This window comes from Caloenas nicobarica, chromosome 18, assembly GCF_036013445.1.
Source record: "Caloenas nicobarica isolate bCalNic1 chromosome 18, bCalNic1.hap1, whole genome shotgun sequence".
Taxonomy (NCBI): Eukaryota; Metazoa; Chordata; class Aves; order Columbiformes; family Columbidae; genus Caloenas; species Caloenas nicobarica.
In genome coordinates, this window is record NC_088262.1 from 7228312 (window position 1) to 7251951 (window position 23640).

Genomic DNA, 23640 nt, shown 5'->3' on the forward strand with positions numbered 1-23640 from the left:
ATAGACATGATGATCTACAGCTGAGAAATGGTAACAAATATTGATGGGACTGTAGCATCTTAATCCAGCTCATTGACTCTTTTCCTTTGTCTCTGTGCAATGCCCTAATCCATAGGGCTGGTGGGGGGCAGAAGAGTTTTTCTGGTATTGTGGAAAATTCTAAAAACCAAACAGAAACCCCTTCTGACTGAAATGGTGCCTTAGAGCTGGTGGAAGTGTCTCACGTGGACAGGACTTGTGCTGTTCACCTTCCCACAGGTGACTCACCCCAGCGGGCTGGGAAATCTGTCCTGCCATCAGCACAGTCCTTCCTCCAGCAGTTCAGGCTCCTGCGCTTCACGGTGCCCTTAGTCATAGCCCATCTTAATTTGCTCAGTCTTCCTCTCTGTGTTAATAATGCCCCCAGCTTATTGCATTTGCTTCAGTGATTGTCCGACGTGCATTTCACAAGGGACTGATCAGGAGTGTCTGCTCTCCAGACAGACCCACGTGCTGAGGCACATATGGAACTGCAAAATGGAGCCTCCTCTCCCCCAGTGACTTGGGGGAGATGCCAGATCCCTGTGCTTTGGGGAGCTGGTTATGTGGTATGTGGCTCTCAGCATCCCCACAAACAGTGAGCAACCACTTCTATGTAGCTCTCCCTGTATCATAAGCCTGCACAAGCGTCTCGCTCAATTTACAGCCTTGAATAAGTCCTTTACGTGTGGGTTTGAACAGGAAAGAGGTGTTTGCACTGCAGGCTGCTGACAGGCCAGCAATGTACTTTGCACTAAAAACTGTCTGATTTGAGGGCAGGGCTGATCCCAGCGGCTCCGGCAGCCAAGGGCTGGATCAAAGCTGTGGGGTGTGCTGGGCTGGAGGCATCAAATTCCCTCCCTTCCCTCTGTTGCACCCACTAAATACACTGGGATTTCCAAGGCTGGGAGTTGGCAGGAGTAATCCCCGGGGACCATTTGTTTTCCAAGGGGATAAAGTGCAGCTGCTGGGAAGACTGAGCCCTGCTCTTACCCCTGCCAGTGCCAGGAGAGTTGGAACAGCCCATAACTGTGTGTGTGAGATTGGGAAAGGTGTGTACTAATTAATGGGAGCGCTGGAGCTGCACGCGTGGATGCGGTGGCAGAGCCCGCGTCCCCTCCCTGTCCGCCCCAACACAAGGACCGTGGCATCCCAGGGACTGCTGCCCTGACACCTTGCTCCCACTCCCATGTCACAGCTTGAAGCGACGGCATGAAGAAATCCTCATATTCAGGTGAGCAAGCTGCTGCCCCGCTGCCTCTCTCTGCCCCTTTCTCTTTGTGTCTGTACTGAGAAAAGAAAAATTTTTTTAAAAAAAGTACAACTTGCACGGCCCTTCTCCTTCTGTGTGGCTCTGTAGCAGAGCAAATGGCTGTTTTACTGCATATAAACACACACTGTTGATCAGTAGAAAAGGCTTAAAAAGCAAAACAAATCCAGGGAGGCAGCTTGTTACAGGCAAAACTCTGCGCTGGTGGCAAGGAGTTCATTATTCAGAAGGCACCTGTGCCAGCATGAGGTGAGATCCAGTGCTGAGATGCAGTTTGAAATGAAAACATTGTGTGTGACACCAGCTGCGGTTGGGGCTGGATGGGTTTCCAAATCGGGGGTGGAAGAGCTGGGATCCCCTAATGCTGTGGGACTGTCCTCTCCCTGCTCCCCATCCTGGCTTTCCTGGTCTTGCCGTGTGTGGTGAGGGCTCTGCTCTCACAGGCTCTTTTCTCCCCAGCTAACAAGGGAGCAAGCAACCATCACTGATATGATTTCTTGACCCTTCTGTGAAAATCTGCGAGCAGTCCCAAGAAGTGGCTAGTGCACCAGAGCAGACACATCTCCTGTGAAAGGTTCATTGCTCACCCCGTATGCTCAGGTGCCTCCAGCAGTTCCTCCAGGTGCAGGACTTTGCTCCACAGCTGATTTCTGCTCATTCCAGCTACCAGCCCATGACTCTGTGCACTGTAAGCCCAGTTCTGCCCTGCTTCACCCTGGCTGCAGCAGGCACACGGTGTCACCGTGCTGGCCACCTCCTCATGTCCTGAGTCACAGGTCTGGCTGCACCACAGGGGTGTTCGGGGCAGCTGAGAGGCAATGAGCCACGTCATGGCCAACTGGCCGCAGCCTGAGCTCATAAGCCACAGGAACTGGGGGTTTGTGTTTGCTTGGAAAATCCCTTGTGTGATGCTGCTGCCTGTTGATAGTTAACATTTATTAGTAAGACTTCTGTCTTGCACATTTCTATTCTCTCATTAGTGTTGCTAAATGGACTGCTGGAGAGGTTTTATTAGGGCTTGTATGATGGGAACCTGAGAAAGCCTAAGCATGATTATTAGCACATTGTAATGGATTACAGTGGGCATTAATGGTCGTGCATTGTGTGTAGGGAAGCTGTTGTTTGTTCAGGGCTCCTGAGCTGCAGACAGTGGATAAAGCAGCCCTAAAGCAGGCAGGAGTGGTGCAAGAACAGGTCTGGGGATAACCAGCAGTCATAAGCAAAAGCTGCCAGTACTGCATGACCTGATGATATGACTTCTTGCCAGTGAGGCCAAGTGCTCCTTAGTTGCTTTCCTTGTTTTGGGTTGAAGCTGTGGTGCTGCAAAGCCCCTGATGTGATTGTGTCTTTGGTGAGTGTCCAAACCCACCTTTGCTGGGTGTTGCAGATGAGGTGGGTTGACATGTGGTTAGAACCTTTAATTCAACAGGGCCTGCAGTTTTATTTTGTAAAGGCTCTGTTTGCTTGAGATTTCCCTTGGTTTGGGGCAGTTATTTAAGGAAAACGAACAGAAGAATTGCACTAGCCAGGATACGTGACATTGAAGCAGCAGGGTAATTGCACTGTAACCACCGCTAAGTTTGCAAAAAGCACAGGCAGCTCTTCTGAGCAGCTCTCGTTTGTGTGTTGCAAAGGTTTTGCTTTCGGCATTGCAGTTCCTGGCCGTGCTGTGCTGGGGCTGTGCCTCTTGCTGATTCATCAGGCAGAAGAGTGCTGGATGAATCACCCACCTTGCTGGGGAGGCTGTGTTTGGAGAGCTGCCACCTCTGTGTGGGGCTGAGCCAGCCCTCCTGTCCCATCAACCTGGTGGTTTTACAAATCAGGGAACAGCCATGCTTACTTGCTTTGGGGAATTTCACTGGGAATCCAGATGATTTCTCCAAGACAGGAGTAAGATGTAAAAGTGGCTGCAGAGCCTCTGAGCTTTCTCCTGCCAAAGAAACTGGTGTGGTGACAAAGTGACTCCTCGGCTGCAAAGACTGTGCTTCCCAAGCACGTTGCTGACAACCCCTGACAGGCTGGAAATGCAGTGCCTGGCTGAGAATCTCCCAAAAATGATGACAAAAGGAACCAAAAAGCATTTTCTAAACATGTTTTGAGGTTAGGGAGCATCCCTTGCTGGTTTTGTTTGCTCCTCTCCAGTATATTCTGGATCTGTTCTGTGGACCAGGTCCCTCTGCACCCAGCTGGAGGATCTTGCTTGACTTCATGGACCTGACGCTCCAGTTCCATCCTCCTCTATGAACACAGCACTGCTGTAGCGCTCTCCTGTTAGCAGGCTGCTCCCCACCCTGGGCCAGATTTACCTTTCCTAAAGTACTTCAGGGGAAATCATTACCCATCTGCTCTGACTTTTGAGGACATGCCATGTAGGTGTGGTTGGGATATAAAGAGTTTGCCTTTGGATGCTTTACCTCTTACAGCAGAGAGGCTCAGACCTTTGTGCCAGTAGCACTTTTTTTCGTGCAACTTCCCAGTAGCAGCACTAGGTGGAGGGGAGGGGGTGAAAAGGGGATTTTACAGAGCAAGTTAAAAATGAGCAATAACTGCCACTGAAGCCAGCTCTTACATGTTTGCTTTAGGGATGTCTATTATTTCAGATGCTTCAGGCAAGGAGAGATTTTTTTTTTTTCCTGAGATGTTTTACTTGTCCTGGAATACTATTTTTAAGGATTTTTTGATTCTCATTTTTCATTACTCAAGCACAATTGCATTGCCAAAGAAGCAATAGACAGGACTCGTGATAAATGATGTGATGATTTATAGGTATTTTCAAGAACGGGGCAAATTGTTTTGGCCAAAGACCCTTTGCAGTTTCAGGTTTATATAAGATGTTGGCATACACTGAAATAAGGATTGCTCTAATTACAGTACCTCTAGAATTACCCATAATGGTTATGTATGACCCACCTTTACCTAAATTGTGGACTTCTAATTTATTGCTTAGGCACTTAGGGAGAAATAACTCCTCAGATATGAGCTAAGGCTAGAAGAAATACTGCAGGAGTGACAGTGAGAACTGTGATCTGATCATTGCAATTTTTTCCTGTGCCATAACTAACAAAAATATTCTCTATAGAGCATGGGCAATAGAATATAAGTCAAATTAGAGTTCTTGGCATTATCTAGACTGGGAAACTTTGGGGAAGGAGCTCTGTCCTCTGGGCTGGTTTATCTGTTCCTGTGCCTTAGCAGCTGTCAAAGCTGTTGATGGCAGCCGGTGTCAGACCCAGCAAACTCACTTTGTGCTTCCTTACCATAGAAAATGAGGTGGGACAGGGAGATGTCCAACCAGAAAGCACAATTGTTATATTTTACTTGTATGCTGATGTAATATATTGCCATAAATGTCAGTGCAATCAGCTGTCATATATTTCTGATGGCTTGTGATGATTGATGTAGTCTTGTTATAAAAATAATTCTCTTATCAGTGCCAGAATGTGCTGGGGTGGCAGGATCAGTGTGATGGGTTTGGGTGGGTGCTCTGCCATTGCCAGGTTTGGCTGGTGTCTGCAGGCAGTGGTAAAGCTTTAGTTGAGGTAGCAAAACATCCTGACATCTGTTAGGAAATAGTTTGGAGAAGCAAGGGAATCTGGCCTGTAGAGAAAGCCAAATAAGAAACCGCAACATGCAGATATATGCAGAAAATAACAAGCAGTCATGTGGGGCCCAACGGGGTAATTATCTGCTTCCCTGAAACACCGATCATCTTCCCGTACCAACCTGGGGTGGGCAAGGAGAAGCGGTGCCATGTGGAAGGGGGAGATGTTGCTGCAGAGAGTAACTCCCTGCTTGCAGGGAAATCCCTCCCCAAAGCTGCTGGTCACAGATAGCGAGTGGGGCTTCTTGTGTGAGGCAAAACTGTCCCCTCTTAGACAAGACATACTGTGGGGTTTGCAGCATGAGGTGGGATACAAATTCAGGGTGAAGTCTGTGGAAGAGGTGGAAGTCTTTATCGCAGCGATTTGTGTCAGTTTAACATGTCGGATAGATGTGTGAAGTGTGTGCTTGCTTTTTAACCTCCCTGGTGGCATGTGGGAAGGGATGGGACCCACCTGTCCCTCGGGGTGATGCGAACTGGCCATGTCAGGGTGTCCAACACCACACTAGGGAGTTTCCCTTCCTGCCTGGTCTGTGTCCTCAGGAAGACCAGCCGTGCTCAGGCAGCCCTTGTTCCCTATGGAAATCGCAGGCTGCAAGCAGTGGGAGAGGTGACACAGTCACTGGTGAGTCAGCCTGTTCCCACAGTGGCCTGTGATGACTTACCAGTGACAAGGGCAGCTTGAAGCATCCTTTAAAGGGTTTGTGTTTAAGAGGGGGGTTCACTCCCTGGGAAACTGCTTCCTTCCCTGTAACCCATCGTTCAGGTGATGGTGTGGGCTTGCAAAGGCCCTGCAGCTGCTGCGCGATGGGACACTTGGTCCATCGCTGCAGAAGCCTGGAAGGGAAAATCCCAGCTTTGTGCTTGTGAGACGACTTCCACTTTCGCGTGCACAAAACAGCCTCTCGGAGAGCTCAGCGGGGCTCAGCCATCTCTAGAGCAGAGACCAGCATCAGATAGGATGGCACTAGGACAGGCAAGGAAAAGTTTTTGTCCAGCAATGCTATATTTGTGAAAACAACTGGTTGTGCTGGGCAGAAAGGGGCTCGTTGTGCAGTTCTTTGCTCAAGCTTTAACACTCATCATTGCACTGCAGCAGTCTGATCTGAAGCGGGATATGAGTTACCTTCATAACCTGAACTTTTAATTTCAGTCAGGGGCAGGTTTGAATCTGATGCCCAGAGCATGTAACTGTCCCTTTCATTTCCCTCAAACAATGTGCTGCTTTTGAGGCTCCCAGGTCAAGCAGATGGAAGTTAAACTGGAGAGATGACTGCAAGCTGGAACTAGTAGCAGAAGGGGTTTTATTTCTTTTTTTTTTTTCCTTTGTCTATGCCAGATGAGGAGTATTTACAGGAAACACTTTGTACAGCTCAGAGATTTATTTAGCAAAGGAGTGTAGAGGGAGGAGACAACTAAAGGCATAATGGAAATGAAAAAGGTCACGGTAATGCTCAAGAAAGCCCATAATTTCCTGGTGTGGGAGTTATGGCTATTCTGGGGACCAAGGGAATAACGGAGCTCAGGCTCCAGTTCCCAGGGGCAGAGAGCATTCGCCAAGGGACAATCTGCAGAGGAACCAGCTCCCTTTGGGATGAGCTCAGCACCCAGCAGCTCTCCCCAAAGCAGCTGCTGGGGATGCAGAAGGTCCCTGACACTGTTGTTCCCTCAGCTCATCCGGAGTCACGTCCCTTTGCAGGCTGCGGTGGTGGTGCCAGAGAAACTGAGTGCATGTACTTGGGGAGCAAGCTGAAGTCTTGATCCTCAAGAGCAGCCTCTGGGTGCAAGTTTGCTTTGTTTTTGATGTTATCAAGGGAAACAAGGATTGCCTATAGCTTTATGTAATGGACAGAATAAACAAAGGAAATGAGGACAAGATGCCCTCAACAGTTACTGCTGAGAGCTGTTCTTGAATGACTCAGTGGCTGAGTTATAAGTGCCTGGACTTGTACAAATAAAAGTTGCTGAGAAGAATAACAGATCTCAGTGCATTACAAGTCAGGACAAAGGACTTGCACATGATAGACCATGGGAGGTGGCAGGGCTTTGTTTGAGTGGATTTAAAGTTGATGAAAAGCTGTGAGTTAAGGAGGCTGGAGGCTTTGGTTTGCCTGCAGGGAAGGTCCAGCTCTGGGCTGCAGAAGACCAAGTGTCACCCACAGACTCAGCTGGTGGGGAGGTCCCAGCCTGCCCAGGGGTGTCAGCCACCAGCTCTCACAACTGCTTTGCTCTCCTAATATTCAATTTCCATTTTTTATCCAATGTGACTTTGCTTCCAATTTAAATATATATATATATATATTTAAATCAGGAATGAGGATGAAACATAATTTGTTGCCTGCGTGGAATTTAATTTGAAGCAACTAGAGTTGATGTTGTTTCCAGCCCAATCCTGAAATGTTGTAATTCCCCTTGTCCAATGGTTTGCTTTGGGGAAGGTTTCTGACCTTGCTGATTTTTCAGTGTTCTAGTGATAAAAACAGTCATGTGTGCTGTATTATTTTTATCTAGAGGTCAATAGCTAGAAGCACCAGGAAATCCTTCAAATCAGACCTTTATTATGTGCTCATGTAGCCCTGCCTGCCGCATGAAGGGTTTTTTCCCCTTTGGTGTCCTGCCTTTGTGTGTTTAAGAGAGCATGTTTTATCAAATCGGGCATAATACTGAGAAATATGTTTGAGTTGTGCTCAAACTGTACCAAAGCCACCACATCCTACCCTTGGATTTAAAATGTCACCTTTTAATTTTTATTTTTTTGGCAAGTAGGTTATGACTCTGAATTGTTGAGTATTTACTGAACGATTCAGACTTACGCAGCCTGAAGGACTAGCATTACTGTAACTAATTGCCCTATGATGTTAATTGTCATTCAACTGCATCTGCATCTGTAAATGCTTTCCCAAATTGCTGTACTGACAAGTGAGATGCTTCAGTTGGCGATTCCCACATCAGAGCACGGAAAGGCTGTCGGTGCTGTGGGCTCTCAGGGATTGTCATGGCTTGGGTGGTCTCTCCTGTCCCACTTGGCAGCTGCAGTGCAAGGCTGTGATTTATTTCCCAGAGTGGGTTTTTGTCAGATAAACCTCCCAACAGTGATGTGAAATAATCTGACAGCTGATTCCTGCAGTTAATATTGGGAGTGATGAGTTAATGCTGGGAAGGATGAGCTCAGCCCTTGGAAGTTTGATCCATCTGTGGAGGTTTCAAACCTTCCCCCTTAGCAGAGCTGCTCTGTGTGTTCTGTCACGGACCAGCCGCTCTCTAGGAAATCAGCATCAGGCATCAATGCTTTAAAATACATGTCAGGCTTTTCAGACAGTGTATGTGGTGGGGAGAGGGAAGGAGGACGTCTGTGGCTGTGGGTATTTTTTTTGTGTGCTTGGCTTTGCTAAGTTTTTTTTTAAGACCATCGTGGGAAAAGAGCCCTGTGCTTGAGCTGTGATGGAGAGAGAATAGTCAAAAGTTGTTTCATAATGTGTCTGGATTAATGTTCAGATCTTACTGAGCTTTTTATGTCCTTTGGGCTCTGAATATGAGTATGGGAGCCCCTGGGAATGGATATAATCCAGAAAAGTCTCCTGTGTCAATGTACTGGGCGCTAATTATTGCAGGCATCAGTGTTAAACCCTTTTATAGGCTGTTCCTTGGTGGGCAGTTTGCGGGCTGCTGTTGGCAGAGCTGGTAACACAGACCAAGGGTTAGCAGCTCTGGACACTGGGAAGCAGGGAGCTGGAAGGTCAGTCCAGGACAGTCACACAGCCCCTGGTGAGCTGGGAGCAAGACCTGACCTAAGTTTTGGGTGAAAATAGACGTTCTTAACCTTGTGGAGATATTTCTGTGTCCGAAGCCCCTCCGTCTGATGGACAGACCGCTACTGAGAGGAGTAGCAGGGGTGAGGAGTGTTTCCCGTGGGTCAGCGGATGGTGATACAGAAGCTGTGCTGGCAGAGCGTGGACACTGGTGGAGATGGATGGGGGCACACCAGTAACGTGGAGAGGCAGGAGCGTGTTTTCTCCTCACACACCCCAGGAGATACTTGGAGCATTTTGGCAGCGCTCCGCCAAAATGTGCTGAAGGTGGGGACAGGAGGTGAACCAGGTTCTGTGTGTTCCTGGGCCAGTACTGGTCAGCTCTGGGGGAGGAAGAGTAGAAAGCATGAAATTTTGTAAGGACACGAGAAAATATCAGGAGAGGAAACAATCTCTTCAGAGTTATGTGCTAGGATGAATTAGAAGAGCCAAAGTTGTACTGGCGCATACTGGGAGGAATGCTGGAAAAGAGCTGTGGTAGCTTCTGTGAAGGTAAGAGCTATACTAGTAACCTCCAGATTATTTTAGAGTTGCATTTCTTTGTTATAACCATTGTTATAAATAGTCTGATGGACTACTATGAGTTCTCATAACTGCAAAATAAATGTATTCATAACTTCCCCTCCGAACACGTCACAGCAAGGTGGGACATCTGCATAGGAATTCACCTTTCCTGTGAACAGCACAGGAGTCGTAAACAGTTTGTAGCCTTGTTTTCAGAGTTTCCCTTGTATAATCACAGCCCAGGCAGAGGGTACAGGGCTCTCTTTGAACTTGTCAGACCAACCCCAGGCCCTGAGGTGTGGGAATTGTGCCTTCTTTAGCACACCATAGTATGTGTGGGGTTTTAACTCTTCTCAGCTGGACAGGGGAAATGACAACCGCAGGGGGAAAAAACCACACTGTTTCCTTAGGTCTGGAGCATTCAGGACCAGAAGTTGCATATTCTTTTTAAATCTACATGGGTTTGTTGCAAAAGATGTCACTGGATGGAGAATGCGGGTCAGAAAAGCAGGAGGCAGGGTGTTAAAAATACTCATCTTGTGCTCAGTGTGGCAATAAACTGTGACTGCATATGGAGAGCAGGCTGCTCAGATACCCTGCTGAAGGGCTGTGGCTGCTCTTCTTCCTCTCCTCCTCCTCCTGTGGGCTGCCAGGGCTGCCCAAACAGGCACTGGGGCAGCTGCTTCACCCAGGACTGTTCCATCTCCCTGCTTTCCATCTGGAGATGACCTTGTTTGAATTTCTAGAGGAGCACAAAGCTGGTGAGGGTGCGTTTGTTTGCATTTCTCTCTGAGCAAATACCCGGCTCTCACGTGGAGCTGGCACAGGTGATGTGCAGCACCTTGTCCATTTCCAAGGTACTTGCAGCTTCAAGGCAGAATCATGGCTTATTAACACAGCCTGGAGGACCTTCTGTTAACCCTGTTGAGTGGAGGGTGTCTGGGCATTTCCATGAGGCTCTGCTGCTCCCTTGGCACTTGTGGGGCTGCAGGGCCAGGCGGGTGAAGCATTCAACCCTGCAGATCTGTGGGAGCAGCCTGCTAGCTGCAAGGCTGGCCATGCATCAGGCTTTCTGGTGTTCTTCATGTGGCTAATCTTGTCCTGACTCCTTAGACAGGAGGGAAACTTAAGAGCATGGTAGAATCCCAGAGACACAAGCTGGTGAAGTGCAAACAAACTCTTAAACTGGTGCTGCTCTGCCTGGCACCTGGTGGCTTTTCACATTGAGGATCCAGTGCACAGCGTTAGATGCTTGCTAAGGGAATGGCTCTAATGCCATTAGAATGAACTTCTCCTGGGGCTGAGCCTGGATGCTCCTGGCTGTCTCACTTACACGGCTCTGACAATTCGCGATCCACACCTCAATCTAAAGTCAGCTCCATCCCACCTTCCTGCAAGCACCTGCCTGGGGTACTTGTCACCCTAAGCTGTTTCTGTAGTTGGTGGTGATAAAATCTGGCAATTCAGCCCATGCAGGATATGAATATTTCATAGGAACCTCCTGCAACTACTGACTTGAAGGAGTCTAGTGTGTAGATTAGATGTTTGCACTCGTCCTTGCTGAATCACGTTGCATCCTATTCAGGTTTTTTTGTTGTTCATTTCCAGTGTATCAGGATTAATTTGAATTCTAATATTCTCTAACATTTCATCTCCATGTGGGATCATCTTCATTTTTTATAACCTTTCTATTTCCTATTTCTGATGATAATTGAATGGTGCATTCTTAGGTCAAAACACAGCTGGGAGATCAGGCTTTGAATTAAAAACTGCCTTGGCATAGTCCCCCAGAATATCCTGGGAGCATCCAAGCCCTGTTGCCTGTAGATTATGGGCAAAGTAAGAGTATAAACCAAGTAGAGACCTCTGTTTTGGGGGCTTAACAGCCTCCTTTGCTTTTCAAATCATGTAATCATAATCTTTGCAAGATTAAATGCTGTTTCAGCTGTGGTTTTTTTAATTTCACTTTCATATGGAATAAACCAAGAGTGACAGATGTGCAAGAGCTCTGGAGGTCAGTGTTTTGCTTACACACAGGCAATTTAGGGCAAGATTGGTGACAACTCCCTCTGGAGAGGGATGTAGGTGTTTCTCACCTTCTCCTGGAGTGTGGGTCTACCAGGCAGTGGCCTCTGTGCTTGTGTCACCAGGGCAGAGCCCTACAGAGGGGCTTCAGGTTCCTCAAAGGATGCCCTTCGTGGATAAACATCTTTTCTCCTGTGCTCCCAAAGCCTTCCAAGTGTCCATGGGAAATTCTCTGTGAAATACACATGCTTACGTAGCTTTATTGCTGGGGACACTGAGCTGCAGAGAAACAAGCTGTTTCATTGGGGTTGTGTGGCCAGGTTGGGGCATAATCAGATATCCTGACTCCTGTTCCTTGTCTAATGACAGTACAGATAAGCAGTGTTTCCTCTTCCTGTAAGTATCTTCAGCCTTTCAGACATTGATCTTAAAGCTAGGAGAGAGCTAATATCTTGTGTTAGAGGGCTGAGGCCTGGAAAAAAACAAGGCAGAATTAAATTTTGCCCAAGTTGAGCCATCTAAAAGCAGCTCTCTGAGTCAGAGCTGGTCCCTGCAGCCAGGGGCTGGCAGATGAATCACCGTATCTTCCAGCTCCATCTCGGGATGGAGCTGACTCACCAGCCACAGGGCCTGTCTCCTGTTGACTATGGAGGGTGTCTGGGGCTCCTGCACAGGGGCTTAATGTGCAAACACTGAGGTGGGTGCTGCCCTGAGGCTCCTGTGATGGAGCGAGGAGTCAAGCCCAAGCTTTGGAGACCTCTGGTTATCATCCTTCACAGACACTAAAGCACGTAGCCACCGGCTTGGTGCAATGAGTGACTGCTTTGTGTCCCAGTGGTTTTCAGAAGAATCAGCAGCATCTGTGCAGCTGGGGCTGCTTCCCCTGTCCTGCTCAGGACACAGCTGTGGAGGAACAGCTGGGTCATGCTAAGGACAGGTAACATTACAGATCTGGTGTCTCTGAAATGGTAAATATATTTAGTCTGTACCATTCTTCTCCAAAACTGCTCACAAAGAGGTGCTTTTGTGGGGAGGAAGAAGGGTGCCAGCAGGAAGTTTGCTGAGGCAACACAGAAACATTTTCTACCTGTGATCTCAGCCTCTGGAGATAAGGCTGGAATTTGAACACCCCCCCAGAGCATCCTCCCTTGGCCCCTTGTCGATCCCACAGTTCTGGACAGGGGAGGGAGGTTCCTGCCTCGGCGATGCTCCTGCAGGGAGCAAACCTCCTTGGGGCAGATTTGGGCTGAGGGACATGGCAGTGTCACAGATCCCCTCTGGACAAGAGGCATCGGAGTGTTCTGACTGTGAAAGATGCTCTTTGTGAAAGGTCAGCTTGTCTAATAAACTCTGACTGTGGTTTAGGGGTCATCAGAAGTGACCTGAGTCTCCAGACAGGCTGCTGCCCAACTAGAAAGGTTTTTCTCTGTGTGCACTGTGGCAGGTCACACAGTGTGGTTTGTTAATCGGGGCATAAGGTGCAAATCCATAATCTTCACTGTGGTGGGAATCCTCTCTTGTGCCACTGTTTAACACAGTGCAAGGTCTTGGTGGTGCTGGGGTGGGTGCATGGACATTTGAATTGCTCAATAGTTGCAGGATGAGCTTTTCAGGGACCATCCACACCAGCACAGAGCACATCTCAGTCCTGTATGCACATGTGTGTTTGTTTGCAGAAATAGTAGCAATTGGGTTTTTTTTTGTTTGTGGTGTTGTGTGGTTGGGTGGGTTTTTTTGGTTTTTTGGGGGGTTTTTTTTTGAGGATTCTCATAGTGGAGGCTGAATATTTGTATCGTTGGGGTGACTGACTCGAGGGAGGGGATCTGGACTGGGCTCGGACCTCCGCTGCCCGGCTCCATTACACTGAGCGTGCCATGTTCCATGTACAATGCTGCCTTTCAGCCAGACCCACAGAACAGGCTTTGTCTCTCCTTGTGTGAGCCGTCTTTTCAGAGAGAACAGCTTCCTTAGAGGCTGCAGGCAGTGCTCCATGACTTGAAATGGTTTTCACCTGTGCCAGGAGTGATTTCACTCTGCCTTTTGCCAGGGCTGAGCTATTTGGTGACACCAGGTGCTTTACCTTTCCCTTGCTGGCAGCTGCAGAAACCCATTAGAGGAACGAGTTATACTGAGACCGCTTGGTACCTGGGGAGAAGAGTGTGTAATTATGGAGTAGTATCAAGTAGCAGTGGTTTCTACAGCTGTGGTTTATTTAAATGAACCTATTCTTAATTCTCCTGCTGCCTCTCTGTAGAGCTGACTGTTGGAAAACATGGCTTGGCACAAAGGTAGGTGTTGGGTCTGGTATTATTTTGTCCCTTACAAAGATTTAAAAGGATAATCCAATAAGATATTAGCCCTTATGTATTTATTCTACATCTTGTCCTTTAATTCAGTGCTTTTGTGCTGGGTGCCTTAGTCTGTGCAGGAGCAGGACATGACATATTCTGGGCCTCAGCATGGGCAATGGGTACTTCTGAGAACCCAGGTCTCATTTAAATGCCTTTAAATGCTTTGTATGAGAGAGACTGAGGGAAAGGGGGAGCTCACAGGAAATTTAATCTCAGCGTTGCTTGCTGACCCCTCACAGTACAGGCTTAAGCTGCTTGTGTAGCTGACTTTGGGACTGTGGTTGTTCTGTGGGTGTCTGACTTGGCAATGGAAGAGAGAACTTAAGTGGAGCACTGTTTTTAAGATGCATTTAGGCTCTCTCAAGATAGAGATGGAGTAATAATACAGTTTGTAAAGGCACTTTTGCAAACTCTTGTGTAAGCTGATATGCAACATTAGGCACTCAAATACATCCTAAAAATTGGCTGAAGTTCTATTCTAACTTCCCTGCTGCAGCCACTATTAAATATGATTGTAAGATACATGGAAAAACATTCAAAGAATGTTACTAGCTTATGAAGCCGGATTGCCTTGACTACTTCTGGGTAGACTTAATAGGAGAAAACCCTCAATTTTATGGGTCCAGGGCTTCATTGTAGTCTCAACTCGTAACTTCCCTTCTTCCCCGATGTTTAAGGACAGCGAACGTTACCTCAGTCATCTATAGATAGTGCCTGAATCATTCTTTATAGCACAGCTAAATGGAAAAACATTAAATAATATGTCTCTCCTGCTCCTGTAAGCAGGGGAAGTGTTTGACACCTCATTTCACAGGCAGAGAAAGGGACGTGTGGAGGAGGGAAGCTACGTGCAACAAGTCATGGTAGAGCTGTGATGGCAACTGAGATGTTCCTGACTCCTCTGTCTGCAGGTGGCTTTGTCCCCATGGCTGATCTGGTCCCCCGCAGCCACCCATCTCAGCACCTTCCTAGGACAGGTTAGTCTCAAACGAGCAGAGAATCAGGATTTGACTGGAGTTGGGGCTAAAGATAAATGCTAGAATGTGGATGTTTGTCCCAAGGGGCAGCTGTGATTCTGAGCTTCTATTTATTGTGTAGGGCTACCAGGGAGCTGGTTTCTGAACTGCAGCTTGGGTCTTGGGCTTGCTGACTTCCAGGCAATTCTGTGTAGTATCAGAGCAAATAAAACTCATCATTTTATGAACACATGGCTGCAAATCATGCATGTTCAGGCTGCTGCTGCACTAGGGATGCTCAGGGGAAATGGCTCTGGGCAGGATTTCTAGCCGAAAGTATGTTTGTGTGGATGTTCGTGGGAGGAAAAGTGACCATTGTCTCCTTGAGCTTAATGCTTTTCCAAGATTACCTGTTCTCAATGGAGTTGCTGGACAGTTTGTGAATCTTGACTCTGTATTTGTCTGAGTTTCTGGCTAGGGAGGGAATGGGATTTGGTGACTGTGGTCCCTTGGCTCCTCCTTTACCTGTTGCTGTTTCCTTCATCTGGATGTTCTGTGGCTGCAGTGGAGCATCTCTTGTGCTGGGCGAGGGGAAAGGGTACTTTATCACAAGTCTGGAGTGAGACTTGGACTTGCAGTTTGCATTTAAGTAAAATCCCTGGCTGAGTTTTTCCCTTTGTAGCGTCTTCAGAGTCAGACGCTGCTCTGAAAACCAAAGGCTGCCCCTTACCTCCTCCAGTGGTGGATGAGTTGTTCACCAAGGCTGGGGAGTCCCAAGTGGCTGGGTTTGCTCTGGGTGCCCCATTTAGCTACAGGCACTGGTTCAACTCTACCAACAGCCGGTGGGTCACCCAGGCTCAGGAGAACCCTTAACCTCTGCCCTTTGGTGTCGGCAGCCCTTTGGCTAGTGAGCCGCTGCCTCTTTGTTCTAGTCTTTTCTCCTTTATGCACCCCCATTCCTCTCTGGGAAAAATCAACATTTGCCTTTCAGAGCCTGGCAAACAGAAGGGGTCTGTATTACATCCTGATGGCAGCCCCAGGCTTGCAGGGCTCTGGTGATAAATCCAGCGGTGTTTGTTGCGGGGGGACCATCTGAAACACGAGTTTTGTGTGTCTGACACAAGAGCAGGGAAGCAGTGAGTGGTTACTGAGCAAATGCTGGGGCTGAAAAATAAAATTTGGATTGCATTGAGGTTACAAGAGAAAAGCAAGAAATTGATTTAAAAATCTAAGGAAGGATGATTTTTTGTTCTCTGAAGTGACACGTTGCTGCTTAGTACGCTAAAGCTGTGCAGAGTGTCAGAATGCGGCAGAGAGCCAGATGTTGGGCTGGGAAGTTTGCACCAGGAGTTCTCCTGTGTGGTCAGAGCCAGAGTGTTACGAGCCTGTGGGGAGGAGAGCCGTGGGGTGTCTTGGGAGTATTTGATCCATATGGAAATACCCAATTGTAGCTTTAAAATTCCTTTCCCCTCCTTCAAATCTGACAATAGTTTTCTCCAACTAAACCATGGCCATTGCCAGACAAACCTGAGACAAGTTAGGTGCGCTCCTGAGCCTGGATGCTGTAAACGTTTGGGGTTTTTGGAATGCAAAAGATGAGCAGCTATCCTTTGTTTTGTTCTTTGTTTGCACTGTGCTCCGTGTGCTAAGCCTTATCCCTTGTCCATTCAGGCTCCTGGGGACTCTTGTGCTATTAATGTTAATCATTAACTAACACATTTCTAGCTTGCTGAGGCTCTTGTGGCAGCTGGTTAATGTAGGAGTTTGATTATTTCCTTTTTTGAGCAAGGCTGCAGCTTGGATGGGTTCAGCTGCCTTCCATCCTTCCCAGCTCTGCTGGGATGCTGCAGGTTCTGCAGAAACATGGGACCAGATTCGAGCTGCTGTCGTGATGGTGTTGAGCTCTGTGACACATCCGTGCAAACCCCCCTCATTTAGTGAAAATGTCCTGAGGATGCTGTTTGTAGCTCTTAGGTCCTGCTGCTTCTCTTTCGGATTTCAGAAGCAAAGGACTGTGAGCCAAATGAGGAGTGTGGTGAAGACAGAGTAAATTTAGAGAGACAAGTGAACTGGAAGTAATTTTACACTTGACAGTAGTTCCCAGGTCCGTTCCCAATCAGCATAGCTTCACCAGAAGAGTCTTCTGTTCCTTTAGAAATCCTTTTCCCTTCTCTTCTGCTGCGAAGTAAAAGAATCACATAAACCACCAAAACCGACAGTACATACAAAAGGCCTGTTTTTTTAGTCCCTTCCAATTTGTGTGGATACTTGCATTATAAATACGCATTAGTATAAGTCATCTGATGTCAGTGTGGTGATGTGGCATCCCCTCTGCTGCCCGGCCAGATTACTGAAACACTCTAACCAGAAGGATCACAGATGATGACTAACATGCTTTTTTGTATAAAAAAACTGCTTGTGCTAGTGTTTTTTGTGCTTTTGTGGTTGTCCAGCATATCTCAGAATGACTATCAGCTGTGAGGAATTTGTGGGCAGTAAAGAACAGACCGTCACAAAGAGTGGTGAAATGATCGTGTTATTTCTATCAAGTGAATATCTGAGGATTGAGTTTGCTCACCTCAGAATAAACACTCAGGGTACAGGGAAGGTCTCTGCACTCTTTGAAAGCCACTTGAACTGTTGAGCAAATTGCAAAAGCACTTGGGGTCACTGCAACATTTTAATCTTGACATTGAGACCGAATGTCTCTGAAAAGTCAAGACTTCATGCAAGCATGAGCTTGAATTCAGGATGGCTGGATAAAAACGTGTAGCGTTGGTTTTTCAGATCAGGGCAATTTTCTGGCCTTGAGCCGTATGGATGCATTGATGTCCTGAGAGTCACTGCAATTTAATTTGAGTTAAAATCTTGAATCAAAGCCTCAACTTGAGCCAAGTTTAAAGTGCTGGGTCCTCTATCATCATCTACCACCATGTGTAAGACTCTTCCTTCTACCTAATTTAGCCCTTTGCTGTGGCCAGGAGCTCTGAGGAGGTCACTGCTGGCCTTGGGGAAGCCTTTCTAATCTTGGTAAAACCCAGGCTTAATTCTAGCTGCATCTTATCATTAGCGCAAACTTTTGGGGCATTTATTTAGTGTTAGAATGTGTTTGGCACCTGCCAGAAGTATAACATTGTGGTAGGAATATATCCATCTTGCTCATGCAGATTTTCCACCTATGGGGTGGTAGCTATGTTGGAGAAGGTAGTGGTCTTTTCTGAGTCTGTAATGCCCCTTGGAAACAGCATCCCTGTGTTCCATCAGCATCCCTCCATCCCAGTGAAACCTCAGTTTGCTGCCAGAGATATTTGATCCAGAATGAAACCATGCGCATGGGTTGAAGGCTGCTTTTCTAGCTGTGCTCAGCTTCTTTGTCAAAAGTCTCTATTACACAGAATCTGGAAAAGTGTCTTTTATTCTTCGGTGCATGTTTCCGATTAGTGTTGGAAATGAACATGATTTTTTTTCCTTTTCTAAAAAATATATTCCTTTTGAGGTTAAGGTTACCAGTGGATTTCAACTTCATGGAAGTGAAGTTGCAATTGTGTGGTTCATTAGACTTGGGTTTGAAGCAATAGAGATTCTTTTTCCTTTGCTACTCTGCAAACAGACATCTCTCTGCAGTCCTCAGCTCCTCCAGAGCCCCTCTGTCCCCACCTGTCTCTGGTGACACCCACAGCCCCACGTGCAGGGCTCCACCTCTGTAGGCAATATTCTGTGTCAGCATTCAAACTTTGCAGCTCCATCTCCAGCAGCTGCTCTGGTGTGTTGGAGGAACCACTGAGGTGGTGGTTGTGGCCTTGTTACTGGTGAAGTCTTCTCCAGCCGTTTTATCTAAGGAGCTTTTAGAGGTTGTCCATGTGAAGCAGGATGAAATACAGCTGCTGGTGAAGACAGTTCTCTAGGTCGCTGTCTGGATAGTAGCTGTGAAGTAGAAAAATTTAGATAAACTTCACACCCTGTATGGTCCTGAGAATGTTGTGATGGATTTGCACATCCTAAAAGGGAGTGGAAAGCTCTGTCCCAGCAGTCTGCCCTGGTACCCGTGCCAGCTCTGCACCTACTGCAGGGCAAGCGAGGTGACATCCTTGCTGTCATCTTCTGTCCTCCCCAGCAGATAGCAGAGATGGCGAAGGGCAGGACGGATGAGAGGAGGTAGGGCTGGGTGCCTCTGCAGTGATCCTGCTCCGGAGTGAGTCAGCTCTGAAGTGCTGGGATTGTATAGGTGCTGTGGACACTTCTGAAGTGGTGTTCTGCTGGGGGGTCTCGCACCACCCCAGTGCTAAAGCTGGTGGAGTCCAGGGATGGCTCCATGGCTTGGCTCTGACCTGTACCCTCCAGGAGAGTGGAAATGTCCTTAGGATGAAACTGGTCTTGGACAGCAACATGTCTCCAGAGCTGTCTGGACACCCTGCTGTCTTTGTGCTGGGTGAAGAAGGCAGCTGAATTATCTGATCTCGGACCCACTAGGAAATGCATTTAACAGAAGCAAGGGTCACACGGGCTGCTCTGAGCTGGTGCTGCTTTGCTGAGTCCAGCTGACTCCTGCTGGTTTTGGCCCATCCCTTTCCAACATGACTTTTTTTTAGTTTGGGTTCTTTTGTTTATTTGGGTTTTTGTTTTTATTGGACTGTGTAGAGAGAACAAGTTCCTGGGTTACATCCTCCATTGTTTGTCTTCACTCTGTGGTTTCTCTTGATAATGGAAATTGCTCATTTGTTCTTTTGAATTTTTTTTTTTACATCATATGAGTGTAGTGGCATGGATTGCTTACTGTGAGGAGAAAATAAATCTCAAGTGGTCTTTCACTATTATATGCACACATAAAAAGTTTGGGGTGTATCATGCAAAAACTGTATTTTGGAGAACACACATATCGACTGTATTGGAGGTGAATGTCTCTGGCAGTTCCCTCATCAGCTCTAGGTTCAGATTCAGCAAAGTCAGCCAGAAAAGTCACACTATAGCAAGGACGGTTTCTTGAGACAGGCTGGACTTAGTCTCCCTGCTGCCTTGTACCGTGTCCGCATCCTCTGCATCAGGGCAAGTGTCTATAAAATGCTCCCATTTCAATACTGGAATGCTTTACATCCATGGTGTGTTTTATCAGCAGCTGCAAGAAGCCTGAAATAGTAGAACATTTGGCCCAGTGTTTTCTGGAGGGAGCGATTTAAGTGTGAGCCTGGCTGAGGTCACGCTTCCATTGACACATCCCTGTTGGAGCCAGTTTTGGCTTCAGCAGTTTTGAAGGAGACCCCAGAGAAGCCCGATGTCCTCTGGTGCTGCTGCCTTTCTGCTGTGCCGTATGGCCCCAGCCTGTGGATCTGGAGGGAGTTAGTCATTGATTGTAAAATATGAAAAGAAGAAAATAACGCTCAGCCAGTGAGCCAAAGCGAGGGTGAGCTCTGCAAATGTTATAACTCCGTCCTGCAGCAGCACATCCGCTGGCCTGAATGAACTGTTCTTGGATTGACTGAGTTTTAACTGTTGGACTCTTCCATTTTGAAGTAATTCTGCTGGGGATGTGGAGAAGCGTTCCTACTTTCAGCTAAATAAAGCATATTTCATTATGTTTCCTAGTCCGGTGCACTCAATAAATTTATAGCATGGCTTGAGGGCATTTGAACTGCGTTAAGAGGAAAGAATCATAGACATTGCATCTGGGGTGGAAACCTTTGATTTTCATTTCACAGCCATGCAGCCCAAACCCAGGGCTCATCCTGCTGCTTCCACGCTATAAATAGATGTAACCCCAGAACACGCTCAGCACACTGATGCTCCCCAGTCCTGCCCGCATCGCTGGCTTCCTGGCAGTGTGTTCAGAGCAGCATATTTTTAGCTGTCGCTTTCTCACTTTATTTTTTTTTTTTCTTGATGGATCTGCTCTTCTGTCTTGCCAGCTTTCCCTGCTGTTTATCTGCTTTCCAGGACTGTCTCAATCCTCCCTTGGTGGAGGGGCAGCGGGACATCACAGATAGCAAGCTTGGCTTGGACTCTGTAGTGCTCCCTCCTCTTTCCAGATTCACTATTAAGGTTTGGGAGAACTGTACAAGTTGCTTGTTTGCTCCTTATTTTGCCTTTTGTTGAAAGGGGATTAACAGCATTATTATGTATTATTAATGTTAAGAGAGATTGAAGCAACAGCTGTCAGAGAATCTTCCTTCTTATGCTGTCTCCAATACAGAAAAAATCAATCCAACTTGTCCACCTTTGGGTTTACTTATTTGAAAAGGGCATGAAGAATAATTGCAAATCCCCAGAGAAAACCTTCAAGACAGTGCATCCACACATGTGGGTGGATATTCTCAGAAATACTTGCATAAAAGGCAGAGGCTCAGGGCACGGACACTCTGGCTGTGCAGTACTGGATGCTTGGAGTCCTGTGTGTTTTTCCACTGGAGTCGTTGCTAAAGGGAATAAAGCCATTTCCTATGTGCGATCCTGTCCAAGCTTGTAAGCTCCTCATTTTGCTTCCGTCCTGCTTTGCCGCAGACCGAATGAAGTATTTGAACATAAAAGGATGTATTTAACTACCTCAGCATGGCTGCATATCTGCGTTCTTCAGTGTGCCACTCATAAGGGACTTTTTTCTGATTTTTGAGCAACTATGAAAGCCGGATTTCAACACCGCACCTTGCCCGCACGCAAACAAAGCAGAGGTGTTTGTTCTCAGCAAGGACCTGAGCCAGGACTTAAGTGCTCTTACAGCTTGGCTGAAAAAGTGCTATTTAAAACTGTTGAGCAGAGGAAATATGCCTTTTCATTCTTGCTAGCAGCAGTAGACATTTAGAGGGAAGAAAAGAATTAAGAAAAGTCAGGAACAGGGTTTAATAGAAAAAATATGATTAAAATTTATAATGCTGGTTATACTGTACAAGCTCCTGGAAGTTTCAGCCCTTCTTTCTGTCAGTAATGGGAGCTGCAGGCTGAGTGATCTGTGCAGCAGCATTGTGGCCCATTGCAATGCAGATAAAGCTCTTGAAAAGACAGATGGGGTGTTCACACGTGTGGGTGGACAGCCCCGGCTCTATGTTTGGCCCTTTGGCTGGTGATGCTCTTTGGGGGGCAGAGCTGAGGGGGGGGACGGCTCCGGGGGTTCTCCCTGTGCCACCGTTTCCCTGGAACTGGCCCTGTGGTTTAGCCACATAACTCTGTAGTCACAGAGGCTTTTTATATTAAAAATGGAAAGGCAGAGGGAAAATGCGTACATATACATGCGTGCATTTATAAGCTGAGGCTTCTAAGCATGAGACAGTATTTCCATGTCAAGTTGCCAAGCAGCTCTTTTCCCTTCCCCCCAGGCTTGTTGGTATGAAAGTTTTCCTGCCTTTTTTTTTTGGTGCAACCTCTTCCAGCTGATGAAGTTTTAAGGTTATGGCTATGTTACATGTCACAGTTTGAGGATGCTCTGCAGCTTAAATTGGCGCTGGTTAAATCCTTTTGCTTATTGTCTAACAGATCTGGTAGACGGTGAGAAGAGAAGATACCTGCTTAAAGTCCATCGCTTCTAATCAAGCAACTTCACCAAAAAAATCTGGGAGTTTCGTACCAGTTTATAGAGCAGAAATCCCAATTCAAAATATGGGTGTAGTCAGGTTTGTGTTGAGCTGAGGAGCCTTTGTAGGTCTATTCTGGAGCTCAACAGCTGCAGCATCTGGTGTCCGGGATGGTGGACACCATCCTGGAGCTGCTGTTCCTCCAGCAGGACCCACCAAAGACTGAGGAGCTGCCAGACCTTCTGGGAATCCCTGTATTGGCAAATCATAGCATTTAGGGTAGTTTCAGAGTGTTACATCCTCCATGAAGTGGTTCACTGTATTTGTGTCCACTTCTATTGTGCTAAGAAAAGAGAAACTGAGGCACTAATCAACATACAGTTTCCACATACGGCTGGGTTTTAACCAACACTTGTTAAGGTGAATTCTTGTTCCGCATACCTGGGAAACGTGTTATGGCAACTGTCACTTTACAAATAGGCAGCTGGGATGGCAGAGAAATTGAGTTGCTGATGGATTAGGAGTGTTGCCTGGAGTCTGGGAGGCAGGCAAATGTTTGGGAGTTACCAATTACTTTCTGCAATGGGGATGGAGGAGACAGGTGTGTCTGGGTTTTGCCTTTCGAAGTAATGTATGATGTAGGGTAGGTTAAGATGTCCACATATCTTTCTCCAGCACAATGCATGTGAATTAACCCTGTGCTACCCCAATGAGTGTGCTAAATATTTTATAATTAAAAGACATGGAGCAGAATTAGCCCAACATCTGGATCGCTGTGTTCTGGTTTAAAATCTTCCTGGAATACATGATGCATCTCACAACTGGGTTCTTACAGATGATGCATTCCCAGGATGCTGGGTGCAACCCGGCCAGAAAAGAGTTGCCCCCCGCTTTCCTGCGGGGCTGAACATGGGAGCTGCTGCTGTCCTTGCGTCCTGGAGAGGCCAAGCGCCTCTGCGAAGTGATCTCTGGTCTCTTTGCAGGAACCTCCTTGCTGAGCTCTCTGGCAACACAGGGCACGTGCTGGTCCTTAAATTCCTGTGCTTTCTTCTCTCAGCAAGGAAACCTGTCTCTGGAAATGCTGCACTTGTTTCTAGGATTAAATATCCTGGAGCAGGTGGTGAAGGTGTGTGTCCCACTTAGTGATTTCAGAAGTTCTCTCTGTTATTTCTGGAAACCCTAAATATGTTTGTGGGTTTGATATGTTTGAATAATATTTGTCTTCAGGGAAAAGTGGAGGTCTCTCCTCAAGTGTCTTTCTGTTCAAAATAATGTATAACAGTCCTTTGATCACAGAGATGATTGTGCATAGCAGATTCCCATCAGAAAATGTGCTTTGCCAGATGTAGAGTCATAGCAGATGAGATTGTTCCACATATAGTGTATTCACATGAACTTCCTTGGCCCATTCAAACCTCCTTCTTGCCTTAGGAATCACCCGGACCTCCAGCGGGAGACCTCGGAGACTCAGTGACCAGACAAGTCCAAGTAAGTTGAATTAATTTCTTTCTTTGAAACATCCTCATCCAATTTAAAAAAAAAAAATTAAAAAATAATAAAATATAAGAGGTAACTCTCAGGGCATCTTGTACCTGCTGTCCAGTGGCCAC

The 23640-nt window shown here is 47.0% G+C and overlaps 1 protein-coding gene across 1 annotated transcript in view; it reads left to right on the plus strand.

The window, feature by feature from the left end:
* The first annotated feature begins 1191 nt into the window (after positions 1–1191).
* Positions 1192–23640, plus strand: part of SEPTIN9 (septin 9) — a 119710-nt gene continuing 97261 nt past the window's right edge. Inside the window, exons 1-2 of the mRNA XM_065647925.1 lie at positions 1192–1252; positions 23462–23518. Coding sequence (XP_065503997.1) covers positions 1231–1252; positions 23462–23518 — 79 coding nt within the window. The 5' untranslated portion in view covers positions 1192–1230. The remainder of the gene's footprint in view (positions 1253–23461; positions 23519–23640) is intronic.